This window comes from Malurus melanocephalus, unplaced genomic scaffold (genome assembly GCF_030028575.1).
Source record: "Malurus melanocephalus ecotype Western Australia unplaced genomic scaffold, MMel_1.1 scaffold_33, whole genome shotgun sequence".
Lineage (NCBI taxonomy): Eukaryota > Metazoa > Chordata > Aves > Passeriformes > Maluridae > Malurus > Malurus melanocephalus.
Genome location: NW_026623265.1, coordinates 1,819,706 through 1,842,358, shown reverse-complemented (window position 1 = coordinate 1,842,358; position 22,653 = coordinate 1,819,706). Strand labels below are relative to the sequence as shown.

Genomic DNA, 22,653 nt, shown 5'->3' with positions numbered 1-22,653 from the left:
CCTCCCCAGTTCAGACGTTGTTACCTGTTGGAGAGCAGTGATTTTGTGCAACCAGCTATGCTACTTCTGCAGAATCGCAGCAGAAAGATTATAAAAGATCAGAAATCTGGGCAAATACAATCTATTGAAGAGTAATTAGTTGAGGGTAGTAGCTCAAATGTAAAATGTCCCAATGTCAAAACAATGTTTTGTTTGAAACACAAAATAAATGAAAAGTGAAGCTGTGTGTTTAGTTTCTCTGCTTACAGCTTTGGATTGGACATCACCATAAGCAGTCTGCATCTCAACTACACTAAATTAAGTTTGCAGCACTTACTCTGGGATAAAATTGCCAGTTATTGCAAAGGAAGGAGTAGAAATTATCTTTGTAGTTATGTGTGAAATCTATAAACCAGAAGTGAAACACATACATAACAATACCTGAATTTTTTTTGTTGCAGTTGAAGGTGTTRCTAAAAGTACTTTCTTTTAAGTACTGTTGTATTTCATGGAATTTACCTTGGCTTTGTTTCATAATTTTGAGAAATCACCTGGTGCATCCTTTGCCCCAAGATAGATTCAGCTGTCCTTATCAGGCTTGACAGATGCTGATCAGACCTGTCTTTAAACTGTCCCAGCATGTTAATTCCACAATCTCCCTAGGCAAACTATTTTAGCATTCATAATATTTGTAATACAATGGTGATTCCTTACACAACAACTAAAGCTTGTGCTTAGTTTATGATTCATCATAATCCCTGCATCCTTTTCTGCCAGCCTGTTAGCTCTCCAGATGTTTCCCACCCTGAATGTCTTTGTCTGGGTAATTCTGTTTAAATGTAGTACCTTTCAGTTCTCCATRTTGCACAGCATCTGTTCCCAAACATTAGGCCAGAATAACCTGCTTTTTCCATTATTTCCCTAGAAGTGGTGGTGGATTGACATGTTTGTTTCTCCAGAATGGAGTYTTAAATTGAAACAACCTTTGTCTCTGTAATGGGTAATGACAGTACCTTCCACCCCTGTGCTCCTTGGTAACAGTATGAGGCAACAGTCTCTTATTTGCACCTTTCTAATTTGATCTTTCACCAGAGAGCAAGCAAATATTTATTGATCTAATTTGTATTTGTGAACTAATATGTGTATATTCCCATAGGTTTCTCTAGCTTTGGCAAAAATTAGCTTCTAGGGTATCAGTTTTTGATGGACCAGGCCCACTGCATCTTCACTGATGCAGGTACTTTTTTCAGCTCTTTCTGAGAAGCATATGCCACTGTGGATATTTGGAGAAAGGGCCAGTCTGTAAGAGTGACAGTGGAGGGTCCAGAGAACACAGTATTTGCGTGTGACTTTGCAAAAAAATGTTTCAACATGGAGGTCACGTGCAAAATGTTAAATAGTTTGTTCAATGCAAATTATATTCCATGGTTTGATTTGGCATGTACTTGCTATGTAGAAATTTTTGCAAAATTTTGTCTCAAGTGGAGTTACCAGTATTATGAAGTTGTWATATTCATAATGCCTTCTTTAGTCACTATTTATTGATTTCTGTAGGAGCACCTTCCATAAATTTAGTAGTTAATTAYTTGATCTTGAACCCTGATGGCCTTGTTTATTGCCTGAAAATTAAGAAGTCATCTCAGGCTGYAAGACAAGTGTTATCCAACCTTCCTTTCAGTAGAACTGACCTGTAGAATTAAGTAGGGATTTTTTTTCCTCAATTTTATGTAATATTAATGCCTGCTGTGTTGTATATGCTTTGAAATTTTTCTGAGATGTTTGCAAACTAAACACAGTAGCATTCTCTCCATGCCTGATGATTTTGAAGTCAAAAGAAAAAAGCTATATTGTACAGATTTACATTTATGTAATAGCATTGTGATACAAAATTATTTGGGTAACTTRTTTTCTTTTGTCAGGCATTCTGTTGTTCTATGGAACTGCATTTTAAAATGTTGACTTATTTTTTATTGCTTCAAAAACAATATTCTGAAGATGTCTTATGATGGGGAAAACTTTTKAATGCAGTTTTAATAGAATTATTTCTATACAGAAATATATCAAATTTATATTMTATATATWTTTATACATTTAATTTAGTTTTTAATATATTGTCTGCCAATTTCTTAGTTCACARATAATTTTAAGATCTGGCTTTCATTAATATGAAACAATACCCTATTCACAAAATCCTGCTGAAATTACTTTCATATTTTTCCACCAACGCCCCCCTTCCTTTCCTCTGGAAATACCGTTCTCCATCAGTTTAAAACCATGAAGGAAGGGAGATATCTGCAGTGCTTATTTGATTTGTCYGTAAAAATAATTTTAGAAGTGTAAGGCTATGTCATGTAACATACCTTCTGTCCTTTGTCATCACGATATCTCTTTCTGAAAACAAATTTTAAGGTAGGGAATTATGACTGCTCTGAAGAGGACAGACTTTTTAGGAGTATTATCTTTGTACCGCGGTTTTGCAACAGGCAAACAGATTATTGTTACATATGTTTTGCATCCTTGCATTGAACACAGGTATGTGCTAAAATACCCATTTTACAGATTGTTTAACAGAGGTATTCAGGGGTAATTAATTTTAAGTGTTTGGATTTGATGTAGCATCTTTTGACAAAGATAATWTTCTGGATTGGATATGGAATAAGCCTATGATAGAAGAGTGGATTTGACTGGATTTGACTTAGGACAAATGAGGCCTCTTTAGTGGCTCTGAGAAATAACACAGCAAGTGGGTGTTCCTAGTGTTTGACACACAGGATGTTCTGCTACTTTTCATTTCCCATTTTCTTGACAGTTTACTGTGGAATATTTCTGGATTTTCATTTGCCAAGACAAAGTTTCTCAAAATTGCAAGAAAATGAATTAAGTTTGGAAGTGTTGAGTTGTAGCAATGTTCATTCCCTGAACKTAATGAAGATTTGAGGACATTCATTCATATGTGAAAGGCTGTCCAAGTGCAGAAAGCAGCACTTAGCAAAGGAACATAAATTAGCATTTGAAGGAGTTGCAGCCAAAATTAAGAATATGCTGTTTAAGAGATGCTAAGTCAGAAGAAGGGAAAAAAATGTATATTCATGATGCTGTCCCTTTAATTAATCTACAAAAGGTAATRTTTTTATGCAGTAAGGAGAGATTTTTCTGGAGGAGCAGATTGGTCTCAGTGAACAGTTCCCATTCCTCATTAATGTGTGRCAGAGCCTGTCTCCTTTGCATTGCTACATGAAGGCCTTATCTTAAGCAGTCAGCAAGGCAGTGCTGATAGTTTGAAAACATTYGTGTATACTGGGAAATTGACATATAGAAGCATTACATTATAGCTTCAGAGGGAATTTATGGAGGCTATAAATATATTGGTTTAATTAGGGGCACTGCTGAYACATTTTCCTCAAAGTCTGCTTTCCGAGCAGAACTACTGAATGTTTTTTTTTCGAAACACAGGAAGCTTGAGGATGAAAATTAAGTTAGATAATTCAGTTGGGGGTTTTTGTGTGTTTGAAGTATCATCACAGTTCATGAAGTCTGCAGGGCTGCTTGTGAGCGTGTATCCAGAATCACAGYCAGAGCTGAAAAAGAGCAAATCATTTATTGCTGCATAGATTAATAATYATAACAGTAAAAGATGTTACCTTGACTTGACACACATTCTTTTCATAAAGCAGAGCAAATTGAGAAAAGTGAGTTTTCAAAAAGTGAATTAAAATGTTATTAAAAAACAGTTATACTCTTTTGTTTCCCCCCATTTATGTTTTCAATATGGTCATTTAYTGTAAAAATCAAGGACCTGAGAGTAGCCATGCAATTAGGCACGGTGAACTATTTAACCTACTCAACACGACTTTGTCTGTTTGCTGGGCCTTTGCCAGCTTTGCTTTCACAAAGACTATTTGTAAAATAACTCCTTTCTGTCTGTATTGTCTCTTTCTGCTTTCTCAGACCGCTAGAGATAGCTACCTCTACCTTTGGTGACCAACCAGGTCTTATTAGAATTGAGTCTATCTAATAAAAATACACAGGCAGAAACACTAGATACAAGTCCCTCTTTAAGAATATGGAGAAGGGTTTGTCTGGTATTGAGTGGGAGACAGTCATGGGGTGTTTTGTGGTTACTTTCTCAGAGGATTATCTCACCCATGGCTTTCAAGGTTGGTTTGTCAATGAGGTGGTTGCTGTAGCGGAGTCCTGTCATCTCCTGCAAATGCCGGACACCCAGGAAAGGAGATGTATGATTCCCATTACTTGCACCCCCATTGTCTTTCCTGAGGTCATCTAGCGGCATTAACAAAGCTGTGAAATACAGTAGGTAAGAATTCTTGGTTTTAGGCAAATGTATTGAGACACAAAGGATTTAAGTAGCTTCCTGAGGTAATACAGAAAGCCAGTGGTAGAACTAGAAGAGGGGCTGAATATTTTTATTATMTATATATCCTTCTTGCTGTTTTGGGAATGCCATTCACAGAAAGTGTGAGGGAAATAATTCAGTTTTGTGCTGTGTTTATGGTGGGTTTAGGTTTTTCATTTGGGTTCACACCCCAAGAGGACTCCTTTTTATCTTTTAACAAATAATTCTTGTMTTTGAGCACTGTAGGAGGCATGTTACAAATGTTTTTGGCAATTCAAGGCAGAACAGGCACAAGTAATAGCTGCATTTTACTTTCTGTGATGTCATAGTCTGGGTCATTCAGGCTCTTAAATCCTGGAGAGCCTAGTTCGGAATGTTTGCAGCCAGAGCACATGAAAATAACAAAGAGGACTCTTTTTTTCTTTAACGTTTTRCTGGATGAACTCTGAATCACTCAGCACTGCGTTGAGCGAGTTCATTGCAGTAAGTAGGAGAAGCCTTGCTGTCCATTGGAAGACCAGAGCAGTCTGAGTAATGTCAGGTCTCATTTGGACACATCAGCGCTGCACTGCTGCTGATCTTATCTCAATCCATTTCCTCTCAAGGAGCACCATCTTCTGAAACAATCTCCCGTGTGTTTAGGCTTTGTGTCATGTACTCTTCTGACCATCACACCATGATTCTTCTGGTTTTTTTTCTGCTGATCTGCTCCTCAGCAGTACCAATGAGAAAGTTCAAAGTGCTATGACAGATGTGAAACCCATGGCTGTCCTGGTGGGAGGTATAGTCTTAAGACTGAATAGTTTTTTCTCTTCCTGGCAATAGCAGTGCATGGTGTGTTTCATGGTTAGCACATAAATCATGTCTCTTACATATGTGGCTGTGGAAAAATCCCTTGGGAGCAGGTCCTACAGAGACTAGGTGAGTGTATAGTAAAACAATTCTAAAAAGCAAATATTTCACTTGATGCAATACAAGGTGTAAAATATGCAGAAGAAAACTCTCAAGGAATTTTTTTCCTCTCTGAAGACTTTTACTTTCCCTTTTCATAGTGTAGAGGACATCAAAATTTATCACTTTGTAGTATATCTGGAATTGGAGGGATGGGAGAAACATTTGAAAAGAGAAATGGGCTCAAATTAGCCTTATGTGCCAGTCTCTAAAACTGCCATGGTCTTTCTGTAACTCATCCTACTTTACATGGARTGCTAACCAAAAGAGTTTCATTCTTTTTAATTTTGTTGAAAATAATGATTACAATAATATTTAGAGCTACCAATAAACTGATTTTCAAGTTAAAAAAGCAAATAATTCATTAATTTTTCATTCTGATCAGCTAATACATTTCTAACTTCAAAATGTCTTTTTGTACTCTAACACTGAGACTTKAAGTGCTAGAAAGGAATGGTGTAATAGAGGAGCATTTGCCAGTGCTAGAGAAGCCAAGGACGTGCAAAGAAAACAAATTAATTTTGTGGCAAACAGGCAGGGGCCATGAAGAACAGTTTTTACAGCAAATATCTTGCATAGCCAGCAAAGGGATTGGAGCARGCGTGATCTACTGAGATAACCTCACATTTTAGTACCTAAACAACAGCAGCAGCATTTTGAATCCTTGCAGGTATTTCAAGGTCTTGTCAAGGAGGGGCAGCTGCGGAAGGGTTGTGAGAATCCATTCCATGGGAATGTGCTGTTAAAAGTTGGTTCTTAATTAGATTTGAAGGGTACTGAAGGAATGAGGAAACAAAACTATTAATATGAAAGGCTAATAATTGAGATTATTTAATTAATAGTGTCTGGTTCAAGCTGAGAGCTTGAAGGAAGGCAAATTACTTACTGTCTAAAAAGTGTAAAGATAAAGAAAGGTCATGTTAAATCAGTTTATTTAAGTTATTTAAGTTTAAGTTTTGGCATTCAAAAGTCATAGTGAGCTATATGTGATATGAAAACAGGCTCTGTTATAGTATATCCTTTTTCTATGGATTGTTTCCAAGAAGCTAGAATTGAGTATTAGTCAAGGACATGGAAACACAAGAAAGAAGCATTGCTTCAAATCACAAACTAATCAGATTTTGGCATTACAATTTCATTAAGATTTGGAGTTTGTTTTCCAAAGTACAGAGTACCAGTAGCTTTTGACATCTAAGGAGTTTTATTAAATCCATTTTTGCAGTCATAGGAGCCCTAACAGAATTTCATTACACAAGGAGCATACCTGAGTGTTAGGATTTACATGAAATTATAAGGAATGTTCAATTATGAAACAGGCTTCAGGTAATGTCCCTGTCATTGCTGTAGCTCCCACTCTTTCTGGGAGTGGGCTGTAGCTCCCACTCTTTCTGGCACTGACCAGTTTCCACCCTCTTGTCTTCCTTTTGTAATCTGGTGCAGTAATAAAGAGTGGCCTCTGGAAATGCTGGGACAGCAAGTGATTTACTCTTTTTCCAAATTTAGTAAGRTAAATCTGTCCTCTAAAGGCTTGCATAGTTGTATAGAAACTGCAGCTTCTGCAGTGTGCAATGTGAAAGCTGCAGTTTCTACAGGAACTGCAATCCTATGCTATGAAAAATGAAGGTATCCTGTATTATTTACTACCTTGTCTTACTGCTTGTACTCTGGCATGGGTGATCAGGACTCCATCCAGTAAAGCATGCAAAAACATGCCAAGGTTTAAGCACACTAGTAATGTTACCTGGCATATGCGTAAATACTGGTTGTTGTCCTAACCCCTCAATTTCTCTTGAAATATTATATTTTTTAAATATATATAAATTAATATATTAATATAGATTTATTAATATATTAATTTTTATATAAATATATAATATTTATATTGGTATATTAATATATATTAATATGAACTAATATAGATTAAATAGATTATGTGAAATGAAGAGCAGATGTGAACAATAAAAATTGATGCTGTGAACTTTAGTGTGCCTCTTTCTGATTTGAAAGTCAGTGGAAGTGCATAAACCCACAGTTTCTTTATAGAATGAGCAGCATGCTGAGCATGTTGCAATGCACTTGATTTAATTCCTATTAGATTAGAGGGACCTGTTGGTGTATGTGAAAGGGCAGTGTAGCCTGTGAGATAGTGTTCTGTAGTTTCAGTTACCTTTGCTAATGTACTATTTTTATTTCACTTGTTTTATAACAAAATCTTGTGTAATTGACAACTCATTCTCTATCCATTGGCATGCACTTATTTACAGGCTGTACATAACCGCGAATAAAAGACAGTATAGTTGAGGAGAAGTTTGTGTTAGAACTGGATCTGAAACAATAAAAACTTCAAAACAAGTGGTTTATGCACTAATAGAGCCTCAATATGTTGTAAGTAAACCCTGTTATGGCCATGCCCCAGAAAAAGCCCCTAAGGTACAAAGACTGTAAGCAAAAAGAAAAGAAAAAAATATTTTGGTCAAGGCATTTTGTTGCTGTCCTGATCAGAGCATGTTTGTTTCCAAGAAGTCTGAGCTGCTTTCCCTGCTGAAGACAGTTGAACAGAAGAATCTGTACCATGGACGCTCCCATAACAGTGGCAGCACCTGCCCAAACAAGCAGGTCTTGGCTACAAAACCCCTGGCATTTAGAAATTCTTGCAGGTGTTTGTACAGCTTAAGTTTTACTTCTCTCAGGTTTTCCATACCGTGGTAAATTGATTTAGTTGGAGTGCCTACCAGCAAACTGAATCATAATGCTTACACAAAGACATTTGCAAAGACAGGGTGCTTGGTCATTTGTTCGTGGAGCTTTGCATTCGTAATTTACATTTGCTGGAGGGAAAAGGAGACAAGACTGAGCACGCTCCCTTCCCACAGCAAACCCTCGGCTTATTGCAGGCAGACAGCTCGCAGTGTGCTTGCTCCCTGGGATTGCAGCAGTGACAAAGCAGAACTGAAAGTGCTTAGCAGCAAATTATTAACTGAAATGGTTTGACTTCAATAGCTTTTTCCCATTTCAAAGCTTTGACTGCCATTTGGTTTAGATTGCAATCGAGAGRATTGTTATTGCTCACAGCAATAACTTCAGTATTAAGAGGCACCAAGGTTTCTGGACTTGCGGGTCTCATTTACTACATGTTTGTGAGTTTTATGGGTTTTTTACCTTTGCTGCTGCCCTTCTCTTTGTGGGTTTTGTGCAATTTGTTAGAGTTTTTTTAGGGTTTTGCTGTTGGTATTTTCTTCCAGGAATTGTATCCATCTCCAGGATAAAGTTTGGCTCAACACTTCTTGCCTTGAGGATTACAGTGTACRGTCTGCTTAGGTCTTTTCCTTACTACACATTTCCTGGCTGTCAACAAAGTCTTGTGTTTTCTTATGTCATTGCCCATAATATTTAATTTAKGTTTTTGGTTGGTTGGTTTTTGTTTGTTTCAGTTCAGTGTATCCACTTATTTAGAAGATTATTGGGAAGACTTAGTTATATGAAGCAGTACTCATGATGAAGCCTCAGGTTTCTGCACTATGATAGTAACAGATGGCCTTTATATTGACCTTAAATTAACTGGGCCTAATGTGGAGCTTGCCTGTTCTAGCTGCCCTTCAAKGTGTTGTGGTTTAACCTCAGCTGGCACCTAAGCCAAACAGTGCCCTGGTGAGGTGGGGGGGAGCCAGTCAGGGGAGTGAAACTGATAAAACTTGTGAGTTCAGATTAAGATAGTTTTATGGATAAAGCACAAGCTGTGCACACAAACAAAACCAAACATGGAATTCATTCACTGCTTCCCATGGGCAGGCAGGTGTTCAGCCATCTCCAGGAGAGCAGGACTCTGTCATGTATAACAGTGACYTGGGAAGACMAATGCTACCACTCCTAGTGTCCCCATTCTCTTCTTCCCCCAGCTGTGTATGCTGAGCATAATGCCATATGGTATGGAATATYCCTTGTGTTGTTTGAGGTTAGTTGTCCCAGCTGTGTTCCTTTCCAGTTTTTTGTGCACTCCCAGTTTGCTTGCTGGTGGGAGGCAGAAAAGGCCTTGACTCTGTGTAAGCACAGTTCAGCAATACCAAAAATATCCTGAATTATCAACACTGTCTCCAGCACAAATCCAAAACAGCCCCATACTAGCCAGTATGAAGAAAATTAACTCTACCCCAGCCAAAACCAGCACATTGYCCACCCTTTATTMMTTACAATTTACATCATTCTCAGGTACCACACTATCCAAAACATCCTCATTGTTTACCACCCTGCTTCTCAGCTTTTGATACAATACACAGATATTATTCCCCTAGCCTTTGGACCATCCTTGTAAAATGTGCATTGCCCACAGGACACAAGAGGTGGTGTAGTGTGTGGAATGACTGGGCACCAAAGTCAGTTCAAATTGGTTTGTTGCTGCACTTGTAACTGCTCTTTGTAAGACCTGTCCTCCACTGTTTTGTTCAGTTCCTGCTATAGTTATTCCTCTAACATGCAACTCAAATCATGGGTTACAATGATTTAAAGGAATATCCAGTACAATCTCTTCCCCTTGACCCTTTGAGGTCATTTCAATGGAATTCCTTTCCTTGCTCCTAGCCTGGTAGGACCTATCCACAGACTGCAGATCCTTATGGCTATGCCTGCTCCAAGTGGAGCGATAATCTCTGAGCCACAGTCACTTTAGGGGTATAGCTGCTATGGCATAGGCCTATCCATGGTGACAGTTGCTTTGGGGTGCACCTGCTCTTGTGTGGCCTTACCACAGTCCCTTYAGGAATAAACCTGCTCTAACACAGCTTTACCCMTGAMTGTAGTCCTTCCAGGGGAGTTCTGTTGGGGGCTTATCCATGGCCACACCCTTTCAGATGGTCCAGCATGGACTTATCCACAGCCACTGATGCTTCAGTCTCTACCTGCTGCAGCACAGRTTTATCCCTGGACCTCAATCCCTTCAGAGCTGTTSCTGCTGCTGCACTCACAGAGCCACAGCCGCTTCGAGATGTCCCTGCTCCCACACGGCCTCATGCACAGGTCACCGTCCCTTTGACAGGAATTCACACARGAGCCCCAGCCAGCCCAGGCCAGCAGCACAGACACACAGCGAGTCCCTGGCCACCTGCCAGCACAGGGCATCTCTGCTGCAGTTATCACAGTGTTCCCAGGCACAGCAYAGTGAGGTGATAAAGCAGCACAGCAGTGAAAGCAAAAACCAGGCACTARTGAGTGCTAGACTCTAAYGCACAGTCAGACAAGCAAGGCTCCAGACAAACACCTGCCAATTAATAGCTAATCAGCAATTACAGCTATACATTCAATCTAGCACATTCCAATCAAATCTATTGTTATCTTGAACCCTGCAAGACCTGTGTTGGGCACCCAAAAGGRCTGTTGTGGCTTAATCCAAGCTGGCARCTCAGTCCCACGCAGCCACTTGCTCACTCCCCTTTGGTGGGATGGTGAAGAGAATCASAAGCAGTACAGGTGAGGCATTACTCCCTCAATGTACTGGTTTGTACATTTGTACATTACAGTACCTTATCAGCAACTCTTGTGCTGCCGGACTGCCTGCATAAGTTCACTGTTTAGTGCTAATAGTGAAGGGGCTGGATGCTCAATGGACCTCCAAAAGAAAGCGCTTATTCATTGTTGAGGCCTCTGTTTTGCTTCATGTGTGTTTGAAAGACAAGTTATGAAAATTCAAAGCAATGCATGCCAGCATTTTTAATACCATTATTTGGTTACTTGACTGCAGTACTCCTTTAATAGTAAAACATGCCCCTTAGTGGATAAGGGGAATAAGAGGATGCAAGAAGGAGTGCAGAGCTATACAAGCCTTGCTGGAATGAAGTGCATGTGCTACTTGAACTCACTGCGTCACTGAAAAACTATGGGTGGCTCTTGGAGTGCGAGACTGCCCTGCATTTGTYTTTCATTTATTTCTGCAAGGCTAGTTCTGTGCATCCATCTTAAAGTCAAGTGWGACCCAAAGTCTGGTGGAGAAAAAGGCTGAAGTTTCAAGTGGAACTTGGAAAGAAGTCTGTTGTAGTTGCTGCTTAAGAAGTAACTTCAGGAATAAGSAAGGAGAAAATGTTACACAAAAGAATAATATGTGAGCCTTTACTGCAGCAGTCTTAATTCTCCAGTGAATAGTTGTAGATAATGATTGCAGATGATTTGCTTGGAACAATGATGGCAGCTTTCTTTGCAGATTCCTCTGTCCTGAGTTATCTGTAGTGAGGGAAGGATGGATGTTTGCTGAGATTCAAATGCTTTGTAAGCAGCACCTAAGTGTCATAACTATTTCTTCTCTGCAGACATCCTTGGTACTAAGTTTCTTCATCATTCGGCACTTGGCCCTTTGTTTAGAAAAGACCCTCACTTAATCTTTGATGGGATAACCACATGTTGCATAACAGCCCAACAAGGCAAAGCAAAACTGCATCACCATCCTGCATAGCCTGAAAGTGGGGTGTCATGCCCCTGGACTGGAGGGAGCAGCAATCAGGCCCAGGGACTGCACAAGCTGTAGCTTGTGGGAAGGGTTCTGGCCTCCACTGTCCTCTTCTAGGGAAAAGCTCTACTCCTCCTGTTTTACATAAAGAAAAGAATGAGGATTTTATAGTTGCTTGATGGATCCTCAGAAATCAGATTTGTTGCACTTTAGATTTAAGAATCACTGAAACTTGTATTAAGTAGTTTTCCTCTGGCCTATGTGCCAGGGCAAACCCCATCCTCTGCCCCAAGTATTGGTCATGTGGCAAGAGCCCACTTGTGCCTTTTCAGCAGAACAGCTGAGCTTTGCAAAAACTGGCTGGAGCTCTGCAGCTGGGCTGGAGCCTTGCCCAACAGCAAGAGCTGTTAATGGCGTGATTGAAGCCTCTAATTTAACCCCTTAGCAGCAGTTGTGCTGATTAGTATTGGAGCTGTCACATGTCACCATCACACCATTATCCTTCTAAACGAATCTTGCAGCAGTAAMCCCATAGAGCAGAGCTCCTATTTGCTGCACCACCAGTTGGGGCTGTTCTTGGTAACTACTCCATCTATGGCATATGAGTWTCTATCCCAGTGTTCTTTTAAATATAATTGGAAAATGAAGGATATTTCTATCAATAATTTTGTAGATAAGATTTTATCATTAATGTGTAGAAGGCAATAATTACTTCTTAATATTCTCAAATGGGGATCCTGTGAATCTTCTGTGTAAATAACCAAATTGATAGTCTAATGGCATTCAATAATAATTTTTCCCTTTGATGGGAACAATCTTCCATGTTGGCTTTGAGCCTGAAAAATGCATCAGGGTTGATTTGCAATTAGTTAATGATCATCATGTGATGACCAGTGATGAAGATTTAAGTAARGTTATGGCCCAAAGCATCTGTTAAATACAGGCTTCAATTTCAAAGGTGAAGAGAGGACGCCTAATTTAATTTTTTTTTTTAACAAAGGTAGTTTTTACAGCAGGAAGAATGAATAAGTACAGGCTAGCAATTTGTGGTCTAGTCCCTTTTTTGCATTAATATGATTAATTTGTTTTCAGTTCTTCTGTTCAAGAAATTATTTTTTCCTCTCACTTTGTAGGAGACTTTGAAGTTAACATCCARCTATCAACCTTTGTCTCTCTCCCTTCACCCCCTCACATTCCTTGAGTGTGTTTATGCATGTTGAGAGCAAGTAGTGCAGTGCCCAGCTCTAGGGAATGAATTCATATTATCAGGCTTAATTTTCAGCTGTTCAGTTTGACATATCAACCTACTAAACAGAACCAGTTTGATTTAAAGTTAAACATTTATTCTGCTTTTTTAAATGGTTATAAAAATGATAGATTAAAAATGTGTGTCCATAATAAACATTTTCCCAGTATGACTACTTCTTTCCCACTTAAAGGCCCTTCTTAAAAAGGATCCTGAAATAAACTGTTTCTTCAGAATGAGTTTATTGTAATAAATATTATCAGAGAGTCAGCTCCCAGTATGATGACACAAGTTTGTCTGACAGAAATGTTTTTGAAAACCTTTTCTCATTTGTATTCCTGCTGTTTCTGTTGTCRAAGTGGCTAAAATGTGTGTCAGACCCCAACAGCCTTCCATGTCTGTAAGTCATTAAATATACAGCATATCTCAGGTTGTTACAGCTTTTGGACTATGATCCTCACATGAAATAATGAACATAGAAATTACTAAAAGGGAACTGAACTGAATTAAAAAATTCATGTGACAGTGCAAATCAGAGAAAGGGCCTTCCCAGTATAAACCACAGAGAATGGGTGGCTTGAAAGCTTTGGCTGCAGGGCATACTGCCAGCAAAGACCTGAGTTTAGGATGTCTGCTTTTTCGAGCTAGCAGCTGTTGATGTTTTTAACCTCTGAAAGAAGAAAAAAGAGGAACAGTGTTACTGTAAGTTGGAAAGCAAGAATGTATTTTGCCCAAATGTTTATAATTTTGATATAATTGTTTTTGCACAAAAAGATGCAACAGTAGGCTGTTTGAATTTCTTCACGGAAAGATGAGAAAACCAGTAAATGTCCTTGTGGGCCCAGCCTCGTGATAAGACTGCTTGCCAGGGTTGTYGGATAATGTGGCTCATGTCCTGACTCAGCTCAACTCTCTGTTGCCTCTTTTTTTCTCGTGGGGTTGGTTTGAGATATTTTTCTGTGTTGTTTGGGTGGTTTTGTGTTGTTTGTGTTTTGGGGTTTTTTTTTGTTTTTTACTGGATTCTTTCACTTCTCTAAAAAGTTAAATCCTTTTCCTGAGCTGAGTTTCAGAAATTCTGTCCTGGGCGTGAGAAAGTCGTAAGTCAATTTTTTTGAATTAAATAAGGGCTTTAGTCATGTTCTGAAAAGTTTGATTTCATGTTTAAAATCACCCACAAAGCTGGTATATGCATGTCTGWACATAAAGATTTTTTAAAACAGGAAATGTGGATGTAGGTGCAGGTTTTTCCAAAGGCTTGTGAGGCCAAGAGGAAGTCAGGACCTGTGAAGGGCACAAGCTGACAGCAGCCACAGGCAGCCCAAAGACTAGCAGTTGTAGAAATAAAGGGTTGTGCCAGATTTCTTCCCCTGCCCACAGTGTTGTTGAGTTTTGAATGTTGGATTTACCCACTACAGCTAAAGAACCTAACAGAAAGAGTTGGATCTTTTTCATAGATATTTGGGTTTGGGATCAAGTCTCTGCAATGTGAGGTGTCTCAAGTGAAAAAAAAAAAAAAAAAAAAAAAAAAAAAGGAGAAAACTGCCTAATTCTAGTGCACATTACAGTGACTGTGTGATGGAAGTTTCTGACGCAAAATGCCTTTCAGCTTATCAGTTTGTCATAAATTGCAAAAAAAACCCAACAAATTCTAAGTTTAAAACTAAAATGTCTTTTGCTTTCCACTGCATAACCTTTATAATCTTTTTAACCAAGTAAAGCAAATCACTGCTTTTACAGAATGAAATTAATGCACAATTTTGGCTTTTTTTTCCCCCTGAAATGGGGGACTTTATGGCTGATGCTCCATACAGTGGAGTATCAGCCATACTCCATTACTCTGTGGTAATACAAAAARTTTTGTAGATCTCTTAATGAGTAGTGTTTTCTCTTGATTTGCCTCCTCCTGAATTTTACCAGAGTTTTTAAGGCCTTAGTAACTCAAAGTCAACTCAGTTTCTGATCTTCATAATAAATTATTGTTTGGTACAACATAAAATGAAAAGAACATGTAGTTTTTAAATGTTAGCTATCAYGGTGATGATGTGAAAGGGAGTCTGCCTCCAAAAAGTCATCATTACTACAGTAATAACCCATTTTACAAAAAGCCCTGAGCCTTGAGTGTTGTTTCATCCAGCACAAAAGCTTCCATTTATTTGCAGTGTAGATCATCTGAAATTCCATCTGCTCAAGACATGGATATTGGTGTRTAGTGCGCAAGTATAGTATCAATGCAAATATGGCAGTGGACCTTTGTTAGCCTCTGTTTCCATGATGTGTCTGAAAGGATTTATAGCATGGCTGTAGAAGTTTTCCTGGACAATTGGTCTAAGTCTGAGCTTCCCCCTTCTCTTTCCTTGCTACTTTTCAAATAGAAAATGCATCTTTTGTTGTTCTTGGAAATACTGAAGTGAAATTGAGAAAATGGCAAATAATCCTAATAGACATATAGTACAGATTCTTGTACGTGAAAACAAAGAATTGGAAAGAATTGAAGTGTTTTGCAGAGGGAAATGGAGAACATCACTGACCCTTAAGAAAAAACAATCCAGACTGTTGATATTCAAAAGGAGGTTTGCCGTATTCAGCCATGACTTTCATGGCAAGGAATTGCTTTTGGTTGTTTTCTTCTCGTGTCAGTGATTGCTTCACTTCAAAACCACTCAAAATTCCTAGCTCCACACTTACAGAAAGTGTGTGGTGATGATAGGGACGTGTGCCTCACAGATGTGCTGCTTTCCTAATTAATTGAGGGTATTTTTTCAGGAGGTTACTGAGGCCAACCTACAGTGAGCTGCCATAGCCATCCTCGCCAGAGGGGCAGCACCTGGGCAAGGAATCTGTACTTGGCTGACCAGACTGCTCCCACCCCAAAGTACCCTGCAACAAACCATTATTTGCATGTTGGTTTTTTCTTTATTTTCTCTCTTCCTGTTATTGTGGTTTTCCCACAGGGCAAAACCCTCCTTGGGGGAAGTGGTGGCTCCTCCCCAAGTCCAGTGTCAGCTCTTGAAAAAGAAGGGCCCCATTTGGGCAGTATCCAGTTGGGCTTTACCTCATGCCTCTCTTGTCTGTGTCACATCCTGAGTTCTCTTTGACTTCACATTTATCTGTTCTTGATGTGGTTTGTTTAGGGTTTTKTTCATTCCTCTGAAACATTACAGCTCTTCCTGATGCCAAAACCACTCTCTGTATCTTAGATAAAATCCTCCCTGGAAGCCCATGTCTTCCACTGTGGTATCCATCATTATTTCATAGCAGTTCTTTTTGGCCTTACCTGTGCAATGAAAGTCAATGCTGAAAAATACAAGGATTTCTAGGCAAAGTTGGCAGGTCTTACTCATCCTTTTTATACCAGGAAGAGCTCTAGTACAGAGGCAGTTCATGCCAGCAACAAGAACACTTTAGTATTGTGCCTTTTGAGTAACGAGTGTAAAATGCATCAATCAAAGACCTGCTGTGTCCCAATCAAATATTGGCCTTTATATTAATATGTTTTCAACACAAAGATAGCTGCCATAGTTCTGGGCTTGCTTCATCTTGTTTGGAAAATTGATCAGAAGGTATTTGATTTCCTTGCTGCAGAATGCTGTGTTCCCATATCGACTTTCCTTTCTCTGAAGCCCATTTCTATTGGGGATTTTTTTTGTGTTTGTGCCATAATTTTGCTGGACTCTGCTCCTGTTTGTTACAAGTGAATATATGAGTTAGCATTGCCTCACTTTATTGTTGCAGGGCTTTACAAAAGCTGCCGTTTCTCTGTAATTGCTAATGAATTTTGTTTTTCAAAATCATCATGGAATATTTTTCATCCCTGTGGCTCCCAGCCTTGGTGTTGAATGCAGTGTATTTGAGATAGGTGAAAAAAGCCCCTTCTGCTTTCCTTGTTGGCAAAGGGGAGAGAGAAGGTCCAGTGTTTGCCCCCACAATGAGTTAGGTTCAGTAGATTCTGGTGTTTGCATCAAGCTGAGAGACATGATTTTTCTTCCTTCTCCAATACTAAAAGCAGACATATGAGTGTTCTAACAGTTCATTCTCTCTGAAGCTGCATTTCATCAGTAGTTAAGCTAAGTGTTTACCTATGTCTGCACTTCTGAATGAGGCATTGAGACACTTGGACTATTGTTTCATGCATAAAAGTATTTATTGTTTGAAATTTCTTTTTTCTTTTTTTAACCGTCCCTCCTGCATAACTCATTTCCTTGATCCAGAGTTTTGCTGCTGCTGCAGGATATTATCATTTAGCATGTGTCAGCTCAGGCTCTAATGTGCAAGAGCAATGGTGCAGAAAAGCCTTCTTTCTTTGCTGAAACAGCTAAGGGGTTTGGAACTCAAAGCGGGGACTTTAACTGATGTGTACCACTGGAAACTCACTGAACTCAACAGTGAGTTAGCTCCCTCAAACAATTGCTGAGGTGGTTGGCACAGGAATAGGTCTTTTTTGTACCTTTATTCTGACCTGTGGCTCATATCTAGTGACTTGTAGGCAATTTTCGTTACACCCCTGCATACCTGTGCTATCGCTTTACAGGGGCTTCCCTTTGCCTTCTGCAGCACCTCTGCAGAAGCTGAAATATAGAATGTGGTGGAAAACTCCAGGCAGAATTATTGCTTTCAAAGTAAATCAAACTCTTACAAACCTTCCCTGTTCTGCTGTTTTTCAGGTACAGCTTTGTTTAATTGTTGTAGAAGCTAGACTAGAACATACAATGCATAATCAGAGCAAAGAGAGAAAACATTTGGAGAAAGACTTGCAGAATTTTCTCACAGAAGTTTTCTGCTCCAGGTGTCTTATTTACACCTGCTGAAATGGTTTCATAAAATTATTTATACGTTTATGAGCATTTTAGTCATCTCCTTTTTACTGGTTATGTCACTGAATTTTCCCAGCACTCATCTACGTCTCACTTTGCACACTTGCTGCCTGCACAGTGAGATTAATCCTGTCTTGCGATCTGCAGAGAAGTGCTTAAATTTATGATTCAAATGGATACAGCTCCTGTGGCAGAAACTGTGAAGAGGCTCATGAATTTCTAATTAGGAGGGATTGATTCAATGAATATGATTTCCTAAACCAAGTTGTGGTGTGAAGCATAGATGTAGCTTAATGTTTAAGTAATTAAAATATGCACATGTAGCTTAATGTTTAAGTATAAAATATGCACATTCTCCCTAGAATGTCCGAGCCACGCCCTGGGTAACCAGGTTCCCTTTCACATGCTCTTCTCTGCTATGCTTGTGCATGTCAGGAGCAGAACAGCAATGCCTTCAGATAGGCCATGATATGCCTCTTATCTATTACACTACCCGCAGAACAAATGAATTGAAGTTATTGTGGAAGGAAAAGTCCCTCATGAATTCAAAACCTGCCATTCCAGTCGGGAAATGGTTTTCCAGATTCTTTCCCATATATTTTGTGCTTTGTACTTTCTTCCCAGTTACGTTTTTCAGACTTGGCTCATAAGTGGTTGTGAAATGGGTTTGAAGATTTTTACGAGGATAGTGTCTAAAACCAAAATCACAATATTTAGAAGCCTGTAGTAATTTTGAAAGAAAATGTGTGTAAATGATCACATAAATCAATGTACAAAGTAGTCAAAAAAAATCTACCTGTGAAGGAAGTTTCTTTCTTGAGCCCTTAGGCAAACAACTAAAGGCTTGAAGCATAAGCTACAAATCCTGCTTGTTAAGTTTTTTTTACACATGTGCTCTTGTAAAATGAGGGATTTGTAAAAAGCATTCCACCAGCTTGCATTTCTGCTCTTGCACTTCTGCTCTGGTGCTCCCGAGGTTACCAGAGTGGCTCTGAAGTCACTCTGGTACCCACAGAGCCAGAGGTTTGGCAATCCCAGGCGGTACCGGGCAGTGAGACACCTGCCATCCATCCGTTCCTCCAGCTGCTGGATCAGAGCTTCAGCCAGGACCTTGAGGCCTTGTCCTTCACCCATCCTGCTGATGTCAGCGCCTTTGGATGAAGGAGGAGACAGGAAGGAACAAGAACTGCTAAGAAATGGCTTTAAAAGGGGGAGAAGAGCTTCCTCTGCAAGCRAGATTGTTTTAGATCAGCTGTAGGTGACTTCATGGAGGACTCCCTAGTTTAAATTCAGTGGGATTACTCTACACTATATTAGCATTACTAATTTTTAAAACCTCCCTCTGGCTTTATTATCAGTATTTGAGATTCTGTGCTGTGCTGACCTTGGACCTCAAGGGGAGCTGGAAAAGCTGGTGCTAAGCCGCTGTTTGCCTTCCCTCTAATGTGTTCCCTGGGGATTGGATACAATTTATGAATATCTCAATTTCTCCAGAATCTTCAGATCTTAATTGCTGATTTTAATAGTGTCTTGGACAAGTTTGATATGCACCAGCAGTTTCTGGGTACAGAATAAGTGTCTTGCCTMGGGTCCCTTAAATCCAGAAACCATGCAAGGAAATCAGTCAAGTTTGGGAAACTGCATTTAGCTGTGTAGCTTAAGGAGCCTGCACTTGATCAGGTACTTTCTCGGATCACAGTGCTGCATGTAGGTGATGTGAATGTCTGGTTCACCTCAGAGAAGCCTTATGGGCACATGTGGAGGGCAGTGTTCTGGGGCAGTAGGCTTCTCACGCAGAAAATACCTATTGATCTGATGCCTACTTTGTCTAGACAAGAGCTCTGGAAATGCAGGCTAGGGATGTCTCTTACTGCAGCCACTGTTTCTATAAGCCCAGGCTGACCTCTGTTTCATTTTTAAGTTTTGGTTCTGAAGGATGAAATATGTGCTTTAATGAAACTAACCTTTAAAAATATTTTCTGAAAAGTTCGTATAGCGTGCTAGAGAACATGCCAACAGTACAACATTTGCTCAACCTTCTTGAATTAGCCTTTGGTAAAAAAAGGGCCCTGATCCTGATGGATTAAAGTCAACACAACCTGTGGATTTTAAAGTGCAGTTTAATAAGGTTTAATGGATTTTAACCAAAATAAATAGAATTGCTTGAGGCTGATGAAAGTTCTGTGATCTGTGATACAGRTCTGAGCCAGAAGTTTAGCTGAGAGTGCTATTTCTTGAAGTATTTTCCTTTAGTTTCCTGTGTAAATAGCAGAAGAGGAAATATTCCGCTGGAAAGGCAGGTAGGAATATTAATCACAACAGTGCAGGACTATCAGGTGTTTTGCATTCCAGCATTGCAAAACAGAGTGCTAGAGGAGGGACAGAAAAGTTGTCCTTGCTTCTGCCCTCCACAGTCATCTTGGTGATATARAACAGCACCTGTTCCAACAGGGTGGGCTTGACCGCAAATGAGAAAAAAGAAAGCAAATACAGTCAGGTTTTTTAGGATTGAGTTACATGGGGTGCAGCTGACTGTTTAGCTGAATAGTTTTATGCTGAAAATAGTAACTTTTCATCTAATTGCAGTCTCAGGCTTCAACTTCATRAGCAACTGCTCAAGCAAAAGATTTCTGTAGTTGTGGGAGGCCAGACAACATCTTATAAATGGTAGTTTACAAAAACCCAGCATATTTAAAAACTCAAAACATTTGCAGCAAGCAGCTTTTTAAGACGACAGATTAATCATCAGGAACTTGGCTCCAAAGGCATGCTGGGACACAATGGATTCTCCTGACTGCCATACTGAAACTGTAACATAAAGCTGATAAAATGCTCCCTCTCTCATCAGTGCAGCAATGTGTGGACAAACAAGGTGCTCATGAGAGGGAAGTGTTTGGATTGTGGAGCTTGTCTTCCTCTCCCTCCTTGCAGAATGCAAGGCAGGGCTTGGAGAGTGTCTGAGGAGGATTTGCAGCAATGTGCCTGCAGCCTTTTCCAGATGCAAAACTTAGATTCCATTTTGACAGAACTAATGGAGAAAGAGAGGGATGCCTGGTGCCAAATAGCTAATTTCATTTTTCTGATCTGTGAACATCTGTGGAATTTCCCTGGCCTTGATCCAGCTTCTGCTTGACTAGAGGATTCTGTTGGATCTGTCAGTAAATGAATGTGATCGCCTTGTCATGTCCACTTCCACTCAAAGATTTMATTTCCCTCTTCCTGCTAAAAAATCAGCAGAAGCAGATAGCGGACAATGCATGGCCAGGCAAAATCCCCAGCAGGGCGGTGACCTGGTGTCAGCCTTGCACAGGAGCAAGGACATGGCCCTGAGCCATCCTGAGCCCTCCCTGGCTGCCATGGCCAGCAGTGCAAGGTGACTCAGTTGTGTGATGGCAGAGCAGGCTCCTCTCTACTCTAAATCTTGTGGGTTTCCTGACTGGGTTAATCCAACACCACTTCATGGCAGTTGGTAATTTCCTGTTTAGTGTTAAAAGGCGGCATTTCCAGAAAATTGTGTCTGGTTTTCTTTTTTTTTTCCTTTTTTTTTCTTTTTTTTTCTTTTTTTTTTCTTTTTCATTAAATCCCAAGAATGTTTTGTCACCCATTGTGTAAACAAAGGGCATAGGAAGTACAATTTCACAGAGATAAGAGTTTTACATGTAGGCTGAGGAATGCATGAACAAGAAGTCCTTCAGTACTGAGAAACAAATCCATGTCCTTTTTTTTTTTTTAATTTCTTGAAGCATGTATACTACTGCTTACCCAACTGTGATGAGTAAGTTACAGAATTCATTTGCAATAACTTAACCAGGGCTAGGGCTGGCTGAGAATAAAGTAGGAGCAAGTAGGTTACCCCATGATTTCATGTGAAGATCAACCACCAAAATATAGTTCTCAGTACTGATAACTATATTATATTTCTCCATTCTAACTGGAGTTTTCCCACCAATTTCAGCTAGACAAGTTAATAGTATGTGCCTTTTAGGCAGATGGCTTGCAGTCTTAAATCAGATACCAGCAGGGGGACTCCCTCATCTAACTTGAGGCAGCTGAAACCTGTTGGGCAAGTTGTTGTTAAGAGTTTCTGTGTCTCTCCATCAACTGCCAAGGGAGCCTGGATGACTGAGTACTCGAGTTGATGGTTATATCCGAGATGTTTGTAGAAAAGTGATTTGAGCTCTGTACTGCTGACRAGTTTCTGTGTGAGAAACAGGTCTTGCTGAAAGGTATCTGCATCCTCTCAGCATTTTTTCCTCAGAGAATGTTCTTTTAATGCCAATTTTTCCCTGTATATTTTTCCTGAAAGTAATTTTTTTGAAAATTGCACTTGAACATAACTAGCAAATTGTGTGATGATCTAGTGAAAAATAAAATACTCCCCTTTCTATTTTGTTTTGAATGACTTCTGTCTGGAAGTTTTACTTTCTGTATTCTCAAGTGATAAGTATGRAATTAGCTGTTTTACTGGATTATTTCAGAATTTCTCCTGAAAGTGATTCCTTCTGGAATAGTTAATATTTCCTCTATGAACCATTTTGGCATAGTTCTTGGTTCTATTACTCTCCTTTTTCCCCCCTTTTTCTCCCGTTCAGATTTCTTCTTTCTAGTGCTTGGATATTTCATTAACTTGACATTTGTTGTATTTTAGGAGAAATCTGATGCCAGCCCCACATCTCTACAACTGCGATCCCAGATTGAGGTAAGCACTTAGATTTTGATCATCCACTTTCGTTTGTTTGTTCTTCAATTTGATATTCTGCATAAATTGGGTAAAGGCTTCTCTAGTGTCTGCTCTCAGTGCTGCATGTCTTCTCTTGCAGGAGTCACTTGGTCTCAGCAGCACCGCATCAACACCTGACACTGAAAGAAAGTAAGTGAAGGT

The 22,653-nt window shown here is 39.5% G+C and overlaps 1 protein-coding gene across 4 annotated transcripts in view; it reads left to right on the top strand.

Annotated features, from left to right (window-relative positions):
- The window catches only part of LOC130572353 (SAM and SH3 domain-containing protein 1-like), a 519,165-nt gene that overhangs the window by 434,440 nt on the left and 62,072 nt on the right, over positions 1-22,653 (top strand). For all 4 annotated transcript variants that reach the window (XM_057363993.1, XM_057363992.1, XM_057363995.1 and 1 more), the window contains exons 3-4: positions 22,420-22,470; positions 22,592-22,641. In XM_057363993.1, the coding sequence (XP_057219976.1) occupies positions 22,420-22,470; positions 22,592-22,641 (101 nt within the window). The remainder of the gene's footprint in view (positions 1-22,419; positions 22,471-22,591; positions 22,642-22,653) is intronic.